Source organism: Pipra filicauda, unplaced genomic scaffold (genome assembly GCF_003945595.2).
Source record: "Pipra filicauda isolate LSUMZ 115617 unplaced genomic scaffold, ASM394559v2 scaffold52_size3558583_pilon, whole genome shotgun sequence".
NCBI lineage: Eukaryota > Metazoa > Chordata > Aves > Passeriformes > Pipridae > Pipra > Pipra filicauda.
The window spans coordinates 730,287-744,049 of NW_024104676.1; the positions used below are offsets into that span (position 1 = coordinate 730,287).

General features: G+C 35.7%; 1 protein-coding gene across 1 annotated transcript in view; it reads right to left on the reverse strand.

The window, feature by feature from the left end:
- Positions 1–13,763, reverse strand: part of SPIRE1 (spire type actin nucleation factor 1) — a 127,278-nt gene that overhangs the window by 106,693 nt on the left and 6,822 nt on the right. Inside the window, 1 exon segment of the mRNA XM_027742965.2 lies at positions 8,070–8,104. Coding sequence (XP_027598766.1) covers positions 8,070–8,104 — 35 coding nt within the window.

Below are 13,763 nucleotides of genomic sequence, written 5' to 3' on the forward strand. Positions count from 1 at the left end.
TAAGGATTTGGCAGGCATCTGGAGGAAAGGAAAGGGTGTGAGTCAAAGATAACGGTAGTATCACAAGTCCAGATAACAGAGAAGATAAAGACACAATGAGAAATACACAATAGAAAAATAATGAATTCAGAACATGCACTAATACCAACAGAAGAAACAAGCAGAAAAGCAGAGAGCTGTGAAAGAACACACTTGGAACAGAGAGTCATCTCAGCAACGCTGAGAATCATCAAATATTGGGTAGAGGCAGTAACACGCATGCAAAAGCAGATGATTAACTTTTTGGTTAGGGAGAAACAGAAATAAAGGAAGTTAATGAATGAACTATAAAAGATTTTGAAAGACAGCAGGAGAGGAAGGCTTGGAAGTAAAGATACAGTGAGAAATGGTGACAAGAGACTTGGACAAGGGTGTTTCAGGCTTAGGGACTAATAGGCAGAAGAGAAAAACTTATCAGTTTAACAGAACACCCTTACTTTCTTAAATGAAACAGGAGTTAATCTACTAAGTGTGAACAGCTTGCCTTGTCCTAGTTAATTATTTAACCTTCGCTCCTTGCTGAGGGTGAAGTACTAAAAGCATTACAGGTGCTTCATAATTACTACTAGTTAATACAAGAAAGGGACGTGATGAAATATACATTTAGAATTCAGTCTAATTTTTGTGTGTGTTTAATTTATCCTTTGCATTTCCTTTCGGTAAATAGAAGTATTTTGCTGCTACAGCACACAGCAATACTAAATGATAATTGAAGAGTTCAGCATGGAACATCTTTTACAGTCTCTCCTTCATGCTATTAAGGAGAGATCTTGGAGCTTCCTTTGTTTTCCCATGATTGACATTACAGACATGTAAGTGGCAGACAAAATTAAACAGTTTAAGATGAAAATGTTCACACTGGTAGGTCATGGGGAGCACAGAAACTTACCAGTTGCTAGAAAGTTCACTCTGGAACAAAAGCTCAAATGAATTGCAGTGTGTCAAGCCAAACAAAAGAAAGTACAAAACTAACAGAAAACTCTCTTTTGCCTCAGTGAGCCCCTAGACCAACTCAATATTGTCTCTGCCAAAAAAAGCATGCAGTGCTGCACACTCTCACGACTCAACTGCAAATCTTGCTTTGTTTAAAGTCTCAACTTCTCAGGTCAAGTGATTTAGATAAAAAACTACATGTAAGTGTTCATGTGAAGACAACATTTAGTCACAGAACTGCAAAGAAAAAAATCAATGTATTTGAGTAGGCATTAACTAAAACCTAGGAACTAACAAAAAAATCCCCATAATATTTTCAAGAGATTGTTTTCTGCTGATCTCACTGTATGTTAGAATAAGCCTTATGATTTTTGAATGCTCAGTGTTACCGGAAATTTCTGCGACCACCATGACCTGCCCTGTTATTAATTAACCTACTAAAAATTGTATCTTACTAAAATTTCAAATAAACTTTACTCTTAGTACTTTCCCTTAGTAACCTTCGGAAATTCTATGAGGAGACACCACATTTCTCCTCCCTTCTCCTGCAATAACTGGAGCTTCTGCATGTTCACAACCAGAGGACAGCAGCTCTTCTTGCTCCCAGCTGAGAAACAAGATAGCAGAAAGCAGCAAGAGAAATTGAAGACTAAATAAAAATTATTCACACTGTCTACTGTTCAGTCATTACACCTTTCATAATGTTATTTTCCCAAGTATAAATTGCTGGGGGTTCAACACATATGAAAAGTGGCTAACAAGAATTTAAATGTTAAAATGTGATCTACTTCATACAAGAAGAGTTTAGATGAACTAGATCAGTATTCCTAAGCACATTCAAAGCACGAATGACTCAATATCAATATGTTATCACTGAAAAGAAGAGTGTATGCGTCATTAAACAAAGCAGGTGGGAGCACTCTGGATTAATCTCATTCATTAACAACTATTTTTCTCACTTTAAATCTCTTCACATTTTGAAAATAAACTTACTGATATTGTTATTTTCGTCTTCCAGTTTTTCCTCATTTTCCTAATGGTTAAATTTAAAGCAATATTTGCTTTTAAATTGCAAAACCAGTACCTGGTAACTGAAGTGCTGAAGCAAAATCAACTGTTTTGTTCCCTTGAGTTCCTGTCCTCTTTGACTACTGACCAAATTCAAAACTGATTAACAAGAAATTAGTTTATCTTTGCTATGTTAAAATTAGCCTAATCCAGTAATGCATGTTATTGCTGAAATAATGCTGCTTAGATTTTCAAGGATCTTTATGTTAGAGGCATAGAGCCACTAAACACAGCCATCCAGAAATATAAAAATTGGACATCAATTAGGAACACAGACGCACACAAAAGGTCTATTTGTATAGAACCATAACATTTTACCAAAAAAAAAATTAAAAAAAAAATCAATAATTCAATGTTTGTTCTTTATAAAACACCAGTAATACCCACTGCAGTCAGAGGAAGTTGCTCATTTCCTGCAGTGAGATAGCTACAATATCAAAAATAGAACATCTGGAAGACAAAATGCAGTAAAAAATGAATGCAATATTATATTCAAATACTTAATCAACTCTCCAAAGTGCTCCTTGCTCATCTGAAACAAAATATGTGCTAAAGTCTGATTTCCCTTGGCTTCCCAAAAATCAAGCCACGCACTGAACCTACTCAGTATTTCCAACTTCACCCCTGCAAGAGTAAGTGCTGTGTGGACTGAAGTGGTGCAGGGAAAGAATAGTTGTAAACAAGAGGAAATATTCAGATATTGAGTTGCTTTTTTTCCTTTTCATTTGCCATTTAACCTACATTTTATGTACCTTATTCTCATCACCTGTATATCTTCTGTATACTTTTTACATTGTGGATGTTGAACTTCTGAGTGAATAGAGACCTTCAAGAATAGAAGGTCTGAGTTGGGTTTTGTCCCCTACAGATCAAAAAGCCAACACTATCAGGTCAAACTTATCACTGAAACTGAACTTATGGAACTCTGGGGTGTATTCTACCTCAGTTTTAGAAATGCCTTAGGCAAAATACTTAAAGAAATAACAAAGAACTCCCTCCATGCAACTGCTCTGAGAACTATTATCCACTTCTGTTCATCCACAGAAAGCATACTCCTTGTTTGGATTATGTTTTTCTATTAACTATTTGGTAGTTAACAAAGAGGCAGGAAAACACAGCACCTCTAACAGAAAATTCATAACTAGCAGAGTTCATAGAAAAACAATGTCATATAATCTCAGAAGCCTTTGAGGGATTTAGCAGATCAGAAATGTAGTTGTAAGTTTTGTAGCTTAAAATTTATTTGCTATAACAAGCCAAAAAAAGAAAAGTATGGAACACAGCATTCTTATTTCATACTGATACTCTAAATTCATCTTTTATTACATACAACAACAAAGCAGGACAACACAAAGGGCCATTAAATTGTACATATGCAAACAACATCTGAAGCCTAATTTTTCCCTGCAGTTTGAATAAGCCATCAAATTGCTCTCTTGGTCTGAACAGACAGGCAAACACGTTCACTAGCACTGGTTTACTCATAAAATAGTACCTTACAGCTAATTGATGTGATAGCTATCAATCAGTACATATGATTGCTGCCACAGGTATGCTAACATGCCACTGATATAAAATGGGTATCTTGTCAAGCACAATATATTAGAATTTATATCGAAAGGGTTCTGCAAAAACTAAAGACCTGTACAAATTATCTTATTCTTCCAAAACTCTTGAGACGCCTTTCAGAGTCATTTAATCTATATTTGCAAACTTTCCCATTTAATCCCATGAAAAAAAATAGGTAATTCTGTAATTACCACAGGGTAACTATACAGGGAATATTTTTGTGCTTTGATATTTAAAAAACAAATGAACAAACAAAACCTAAAAAACCCCATCTACCAAACTCCCCCCAAAAAATCAAAAAACACCACCACCACCTAACATAATGCTCCATGCTCTGTTATTTGTGTTTTTCACAGGCAAAACCTTCCCTGGAGGGATCCAAGTTACCGTAAGACCTAGTTTTCCACCACCCATTATCTGAAATTGTCAGAAGACCAAAGGCTGAAATCTTCCTCTGGACTCTTCCTCAGCTGACTGAGAGGTTTATCGGTGGTATCACTGGAATGAAGATTTCATCATAAATCCTGTGTGACTTTAGGGTGTGTAGATTAATAAAGGCACATCATACTACCTGCAAAAAGCCTTTACAAGGAACAGCTGAATTCTCTTAGAGACTCTGGACAGATGGCAGGATTGTACTATCACTAAATCAGCTTAGTCAAATACATTATTAGTTCTCCAGTTCAATATTTGCTGCGTATTCCTAATTAAATTGCTGAATGAAAATGGCAATGTGCCAAGCTTATAGCAAGTAAACACTAGAAATCCATTTTTTTCCAAGATCGATCTCCTCCTCATGTGCTAGAAAACAAAGCTTCTCTTGAAAAAGCAGCTCATTACAAAACACTATAGATCAAAACATAAATTCTACTTTTTTGTGTGTTCACTATTTAATCAAATGTCTGTTAAGCTGCTTCTTTGTGACTATGAAGTATTTCAGGAAAACCAGGAGGTCAGACTGACTGCCACAGAATCCCCACATCAATGTACAAGCATAATGGTCTTTCAGGTATCTAAAATAACAAGTCCCTTCTCGGCTGGACACGCAGCTTCTCTGAGAGATAATTCCATCATCAAGGGATAAGTGCTTCACTCATCAGAACTGCCACATAATGGTCAAGCACAAATTAATGCTTGCAAGAAAAGATGCATGATTCTACTTCAGTTTCTAGAAGGCAATTCCAAGTGCTTGCTAATTTTCCCCTTAAAAGCACAAGGAATCAAAAGCATTCATAAAATCACCAAATTTGTAATCAAGCATTTACAGAGAAATTTATTTCTTCAGTACATAATCAAAACTTATTTTGATGGAAGTCACACTCAGTCATATTTTTCCAGGAGAAATGATTCTCTAACATTTTTGCCTGTCCTCTGTTCAATGCCATTTCTTCTCCCTTGTCACCCTAAGGTTAATGTTCAGGAAGGAGAACAAAGTGATTATTACTGTGCATGACAAGGATTGTTTGCTGCAGCAATTACTCCTCAATCAGAATGTTACTTTTGTTTACACTCAACATGGATAAAAATATGAACCCTAGATATTAGCATATGTTAAATACACATTTTACACTGCTTGAATTATGAGCACTTTAATATAGGTGTGGCATTATGACACCTCTTTTGAAATTCTAACATTCTGTGCTATTAAATACATGTTCTTATTTTCATCTGCATGAGAGAAGTGATGATTTTATTCACATCAATACACTGAACTAACAGGTATATTCTCATTTGTATCAAAGCAAACACTGTATGCTTATAATCTATATATTTATTTCCCTGAATGATTATCCGAAATACAGTCAATGTTTAAGTTCCCAATGAAAAGGTTAAAAAATTATCTCCACAGACAAGTACCATAATTTTTACTGTATGCTGAGATTTTTCATCTGGTAGCTCATGAATAGAATTTGCATACAGAGCAGACAAAATCTCCCTAAAACACTTCTACAATTGATTCCCTTAGTGGTTTGACATGAACTGAATGGTGTTGAACAATTTATGCACCATTGTTTGGGACAGGTTCTTTAACTCCTTTCTGACTCCTTAACAAATGTGAGAGGCTGCGTGTATCTTTATATTAGCGTACATTCTGGTTGACTGCATTAATCATACACTACAGACCTGTGCTCAGTTAGGTGGGTCTTTTCAAATACAGGCAATTAAACCCTCCTACATATGAATCACTTTGCATTCACAGAATACTTCCTATATGAGCACTAAATATTTACAAACGAGGCTGGCATATTTTATATAATCTTCACCACCTTGGCTGAGATGACTAAGGAGAGCTATCATTATGTACATAACAGAGTTACAGGCAGGTGCAGATTACGTAGGGTCACCTTATTCCCATCTTCCCATTATGGCTACGGCAGCTGGACTCTGAACTTGACACACCACTCACATTGCTAGCTTGAAATAAAAGGCATGTCAATTCAGGATAGTTTACAGGATGTTTTGCAAAAAAGTTATGATTGTTATTAGTTAAGATTTTATGAAGTTTCCCACATATTCTAGTATGTTCAATCAGGCCATACTCTCTTACACAGGAATCACAAAAGTGAGATGAACTGTCTCTGCTGAACTCCTTTTTCTGAAAAACACAAACATCATCAACTTCAAGTCTAATGCTGCAACCCCAAAGGAATTTTGGAAAGGAAAAAGCCACTGACTCTTTCACAGTCTCCTTCAAAATGACAGAGATAAAGAGAAGAGCCAATATGCTAATGGTCACAGTCTCTTATTAGAGACATTTTAAAAGGAAGCCTCTGTCTCATTGGAAATTCTAATCTGATTTTCTTTTCAACTATCAACAAAAAATATTTTTGAAATATCAAAATTAAAGAACTCTTTTCCCATGGAAGATGAAGTATAACATGTCCAACTGACTCTTACTAGACATTTTCATTTGAAGCAAAAGCACTTTTACTTTCCCAAAATGAAGTATTTTATGTTTTGCTAAAAATATTTTAACAGGGATTTATTATCTGCATTTTTAGTGTTAGGGCCTTTCATTACCTTCCATTTAAAAGACACAAAGCAAAATTGTAATGATATTTAGTATGCAAAGCAGATGACACAACAGATTATAATTTCTAAATAAGGCACTAGATTTGTGAACTGAGATTTTACAAATGTTGAAACAAAACCAGGATGCATTTCCTTAAACTGAACCACAGAAAGAAATAAAACGCACCTACTTCCAATTTCTGTACTTGCATGTGTTAAGAATTACTCCTTACACCATATCCTGCAGAAAGTATGTTTTTTGATTTATTATTATTAATAATACTTCCAAAAACCTGGATGGCGTTAGCACTTTACCATTTGTAGTTGCATTAGCTGGCCTTTCATTTTGTCTTTAAAGCAGCCATTATCATGCCCAGTTTATCTCTGTATAAACCACTCGGTAACAGCAGTTTGTCACCTCTGTATATATTATTGATGAGAAGGCAGACAACCCACCAATTAAGATGCTTCCCTTGTCCCATCTCCAGGCTCAGCCTGAGGTACTGATGGAACAGTTGAAGTAAAAACTCAGTTTTACATTTCAAAGAAAGTTCAAAGGCAGTGAGAAAAGGCTACCCTGCAAAGGACACAGAAATTGTATTTATTGCTGGAAAAGTTTATTTAAGGAGTAGACTGTATTATTTATTCTGTATGATAATAAAAATTATACTGTGACTCCACATCTTGTTCAACTAGACGTTCGACTTAGTTTTTCTTTCAGTCTTGTATTAAATCTATGAATCTGACAAATGATAGTTTGAACATTCTCTTACAACACAAGTCACAGCTTAGTATCAAAGATACAGTTAAATAATAGCCAAGATATAAATGAAGCAGAATTAAATGGATTTGTGTTTCTACTGCTACCCTAGCAAGACATACAACAATGTATCTTGTGCCCCAAAACATTGCCAAGTGATCAATTAAAGAAAATATTAAAAGTATCTGAAATCAGGATGTCTTTAGATGGACAAACAACCCTGAGATAACTTGTATTCTCTGCTTCCATCCAAATTCTCAGGTTGTCAGTAATCACCAAGCCATTCCATAAACACTAAGTAATTATTCCATGGCCTATTAGTCCTTTCTAAAGTAAGTAAAACAGGAGAATTTATCCAACAGAAGTTACCTAAATGAAATATTCTGCTAAAAAAACCATATATTTTTTAAAGAAATTAGTATCAAATGAAATTACATCAGCTGTATAGCATATCTCTCGTTTTTGAAAAACCACACAGCCTTTCTTTCCTCTGTTCCTGAACATAAGACTAAATATCCCATGTTAAGACACATTTATGCAGCTGTCAACAAAAGTCATCAATGCAATACACAGTACAACTTTGCAATGGTAACTACACAGGATAAGTGCACCACATCTAATCTGTAAGTTAATGGAAAAGAGTTGAGCTAGATCAGCTCTAGTAGACAACACAAAATATTTCTCTTACCTCCATTTCTGTGCAGTGTAAATGGCTTGATTTACCTGTAACAGAAAAAAAGGTTTTCAGATTAAGTAAAAGATTATGGAAAAAAAATAAAACTAAAAACCGGAGTCTTTTTTTTTTTTTGAGTAATTGCCACATATTCTTTGTCTTACTTGAATCATACATTTCAATAATGTTATTATTATGAATGCATCACAGAATTAACAAGAAGGCCCTACCCTTTTTATTTGGATTCTTCACAATACTCCCTTTTAAAAATATGTGTGTTTAATGTCTTGGTTCGTATGTCTTGGTTCGTATGATGCTTGGCCGTGGAAGGAACATGAAAACACACTGGTTTAAATTAAGCAGTAGCAAATAATTATTTCAAGAGAAAAAACAACATTAATTCATAAACCAGGGAAAAGCCACTGTTTCATCTAATACTTCTGGGATATCAAAGAGTTCAACAACAACATAAAGTTCAAGCAAATTAAAGTTGAAGCATTACTGTACTATTTTTATAAGTCTCTCTTGACAAGTTTTGCATTTCCTCAGCATTCAGGAGCATCACTTTGGAATTTGTATAATACAGAGAAATTAAGTTTCTGAACTGTTTCATCAAATTGAAATCTCAATTTTCCCAAATACAAAACAGTTTCATACAAAAGTGGCTTGACGGCTTACAAAAAGAAGACTGAAATTTCACAGCGTATTAGGAAACTATCATGTCACTAAAAGCAGCAAGTTTATAATTTTGTATTAATAATACTTATCAAAGTACAGTGAAGTAATTCTGACAGGATGATTTTCTGCTGGAAAAATTACATTCAAGAAAGTTAAGTATTCCACAGAAATCTATCCATTTGAAAGGGGACCTACACAAAACCTTAATTTCAAAACATACAGACAGTTGAATTTTACTCTTTTTGTCTTAGTTTTTCGGCTGCATTGCACTAACGCTGCTTGTTTAAAGTCTGTGCCTTTGGGCCCGATGGCACAGACCCCAGGAAATGTGTGGCACAGTCCTGAGTCCTCACATGCTCAAAAACCAGGACAGGACGCATTCGCTTGACTGCGTGCGCTCTGAGAGTGTGTGTTCCACAGGATGGCTGCCAAGGATTTACTGCAATAGTTAAGAAAAGTCTGCAGTTTGTAGCCATAACTGGAAAGACTGTTTTATCAGACTGGTTGATGAGCCCAAGGAAGCTCAACCAACTCGTTAGCACAATGTTTGTACAGCGGAGTGATCACACTGACTCCACGTTACACAAGTACAACACGCAAAACACTCGGCACCGAGGGAGAGTCACCTGCATAGACAAAAAGCTTAATTTTTCATACTGAACTAGTCACCTTCCCTTCAAAACTAAAGGTTAGACACATCTTGAATGAATAGGGAACATCCACCTAACAGAGTGAAAGTTGTTTACCTTCCTTTTGAACTGTTGCCAATGTAAGCTGAATGCTTAGCTCTGGTGTCTGACTTCAAAACAAAAAGTAGAAGAGTGACTTAAAAAGGCGGCTTTAGCATCACACATTATCTTTTCAAAAGGACTGGTGTCTCTGGTTGATTCACTTTAAGATTCACATAAAATGTTTTTTTCTGTTTAAAATGGTAACATTAGTGTGATTGTTATAAACTGTAAATGGGAGAAAATTACTGAGAATGTTTTTTAACTACCCCTAGGATTATTAGCAGATTTACTAATATTAGGGACTATTTTTGTGAAACTCCAATTACAGATGACCAAAACAATGTGTCTCCATGATAGAAGATGATATAAGACTAATTCACAGAAATGTAATCAAGATAGGAAAAAAAATAGCACATGCTGCCTTTTTTGGATAAAGGTGTTCCTTATTTCATATATGCTACTTTCAAAATTTGCTACTGCTTTCAGAGTAAATCATTACTTACTTTTTGTTTTATTATAAAAATATAGGGAACACTAAACTGAATTATTTATTCCTATTTATATCAACATTTTAAAAAACAATCATATTGTCATGATTGCATGTGCTGTGGCAGGAAGGCGAAATAACAAGTAGTTTAAGCCTCACACCAGTTCAAATGTACCACAGACAGTATTCTAGACAGGTGCAAACTACTAAGTGACTTGCAACATTATAATATATGCTGTGTTATGGTTATGTTATTATTAACTATACCATTCCATATGCCTCTGTACACCCTGAGTCCAGCTATACACTTAGCAGATTTCCCCAAGGTGTTTGCAGTGACTTGTGGACACCCTCCATCAAGCATTTACTACATTTCAGAAGAGATCACTAACAATACTGTTAATGCACTTACATACATCTATCAAGATTGAAATGAATTAGCTTTTATATGGCTCCTACAAACCAATTTACTTAAACTGCCTTTATTTATACTGGTTGGGGTAGAAACTTCTTCCCTCTTCAGCTGACATGACTGAAAAAGCAGAAACTCATAAATGTAGCCTAAGGGTCACACTTTCTTCATTTGCACTGCAAGAAGAAAAATCCCAATAAGAAGTCATAGAATAGTCTCTGTCTGCAAGCACTATTAAGTGCTTCTCTGATAAACAGGTGAAGTCTTGAAAAATTATTTCAGGTGCTGCTTCTTAAGATAAGTGCAGACTTCTCCAGACTTCAGAACCATTCAACTAGATATTCATCTGTGTAGCTTCTCCACCACTCTTACTGCCAAAAAAACATTCAACAATAATCTTCCGTGACAGCTTTCAAATAGCAGCTAATACATTCATTACTAGTAGACAGCATAATTCTGTCAACTTCAGTTTATAAACAAACTACAGTTTGGAAGATTATATGGTTTTTCACTCTCAGCTTGTTGAAATGCAAAAAGTGAAGTTTTTGCAAGAAGAAAAGTGACTTACATCAGAGGTTTCCTGTATGTCTGAAACCAGTCTTCAGAGAGACCCATTTGCCAGGAAAAAAAAAAAAAAAGAAAAAGAAAAGAAATCCCAAACCTTCACAAGCACTTTTTGTTCTTAAAAATTTCTATTTGAAAATTATTCTCATATCAAACTCTCAACAAAAGGAGTCATGACAAACTTTCCTCAAGCACTAGGGAACACTGTCTTACCCCTTAGGGTAGGAGTTTCCTGTACTGCTGCCACTGGTAAGAAACACACATTTAAGAGTTTTGAAAGAAAAATAGATAATTCAGTATGTTAGAATGGATTGACACAGCATATTTGTAGGAAAGCATGTGGGATGTGCAAAACCATTTGCAATCCCATCTGAAGAAAAATTACGGTCCAGAGTTGACGTTAGTGATGTGACACCACGTTCATATGGCCGCTGTTTCAGCTACAACCAGCTGCTCTAAGAGCCCTGAAGCTCAGAGCATCTCCCTAGCCTTCCTCTAGTGTCTCAGATTCCTCTGCTCAGATCCACAGGCATTTCCTTCAAGAGACCTTCTTGCAGAGTTGAAATTATAAGCACTGATTTTCTGGCAACAGTGTGGCTGATGTATGCACTGGCAACAAACCTGAAACTCATTTTCTGTTAAAGATTATAATTAAATGTCACAGCCCACTTCTGCTGTTGCCACAACAGCAGAACCCAAGTGGCAGCAATGACACACACTGCCTGTATGTACTAGAGGACAGTGGTAAAGGTGGCCAAAGAAGGAACACAGGAGCTAACCTATAGAAAGGGAGCAAGGAAGAACATAAGAGTCACTAACTCAATCTCCTTAAATTGGACAGTCTTCAGTCACTCTCCTAAGCTAACAATAAGTTGAATTTGTATTTGCATTCTAGCTTTTACATCTTCAAGAGGCACTGTAGCTACAATAACAAGCTTTTCTCTGCCCTTAAGAGAATAAGGAACTCCTCCAGTGAAAAAAAGTAGTTCAGATTCACATTTCATCATCTGACTGCAGAAACTGGAGTTTTGGCAACTTTGGAGTTACCAAAAACTGGAGAGCTGGTAACTAATCTGAAACTGGTCAGATTAGTTACCAAATCTGACAAGTTCATCAATACAAGAGTCAAGATGAGTACGAATAAAAGGAAAAGGAATGAAAGAAGAAAGCAAAGGTACCATGCAACACAAGAAAGAGAGATGAATATGCAAAGAACAGGATTCATAATTAAATGAAGGGAGAGGAAAATATTGATGTAGGAGGAGTGAGCCAGAATTCTGGCTAAGGACGATATTACGAGATAAACTGAGGAGGACAGTGAAAACTTGCATGATAAACAGAAATAGAAAAAAAAAAGTGACAAAGACAAATATAGGGAAAGCGTAGCTTATGAGTAAGACATCAGGATGCAGGGAAGAAGGTCGAGTGAGAACATGAGCAAATGGAAGAAAGCAGACTGGATTAGGAAAGGTAATCAGAGACCCCTCAGAGCAGCAAGCACAGAATCCCATATTTTTAAGAAAAACACACTTTGAGGAACAACATAACCTTCCTTTAAACTGTAATTAGAAGGCAACGAGAAATGGGATGAGTTTTCAGAGCTTGTGGCTTTTTGGTTGTGACTCATGACTTCTGTATCAGCCTACAGCTGATGACTTAGTAATTATATGGCTCATTTTTCTGCTTGGGAGAGAAAAGAAAAAGAAACTGTAAAAATTGTAAGGGAATACAAAGAAAATTCTTAGAGAAGTTTCTAGACCAAAGGCAGTCAGGATTTTCCTTCCCTGTGTCAATCGTTTTTCATGCCTTCATTTTTCTCCATTCAACACTTCACTTAAGTTACTCCTCATTTTGTACAGTCATAGGCAATCCTCTTATAAATTGCTAAGAGGTCTTATGTGTTAATACCCTGTTAAATTTTGTAATAAAAATATTTTTTAAATTGCAAGTTAACAAATCCATGCTACCTTAGTGCTACCTTCTAATATATAATTAAATAGTGGCTCTTTGTCTTGTCTCATTTCTACTCTGCACAAGCCTGTGCTCACCATATAATTTTTCTGTGTTCCACTGCTCACCTTCTTTAGAAAATCTCTAAGCTTCCCTATGGATCACATCAATTTTTGTTACTCTAAGAAAATACTGTGGTAGATCCACATCTCTGAGTGCTGCTGAGCTCCATTTGTAGATGCCAGTCTCTTCTGTAGATGTGTAAATACAGATATTACATTCACTTTCCTCTGACCTGTCCAGATATCAACCCTTCACAAAAAAGTGTGAATTTGCAGAATTCATGTGTTTCAAATTTTATTTTTATTTTTTAAAATTTCTGTTACTCTAATCATACTCTATTTTTTCCTGGAGCTACCCAACTGCCTGCTCATCCAATAAGTAAGTGTGCTCCTGGCAGAATTCTGACTTCATTGAAGTCATCAGCAGTTTCTCCCATCGTGTTTGACAGATCTGGAGTTTCAAGCAAGTTACAGCTTTTCTAAATTGATAATACAGCACTGCTGGATCTGTTAAGAACTTTCACCAGTTGTTAATAAACTTTCTCAAGTATATGAAAAAGGAGTTCTCTTAATTCTTCTCTACCTTGGCAATCTCTTCGCAGTCTTGTATTTACACTGTACAAAGTGACTCATCTCCTTTTGTTCCTCTTAAAGTGCACAGTAATAAAATTCAGTAACACACTCATACTTGCACGTGTCACACGAGCTACCTTAAGGTTTTATCAGGAATGGTACAATATTCCCTTTGTTTCCTTACCAGATCCAATGCTGTAATGTGATAAATTAATTCAGAAACAAAGAGTAAACACTCCTCAGTTTCCTTTT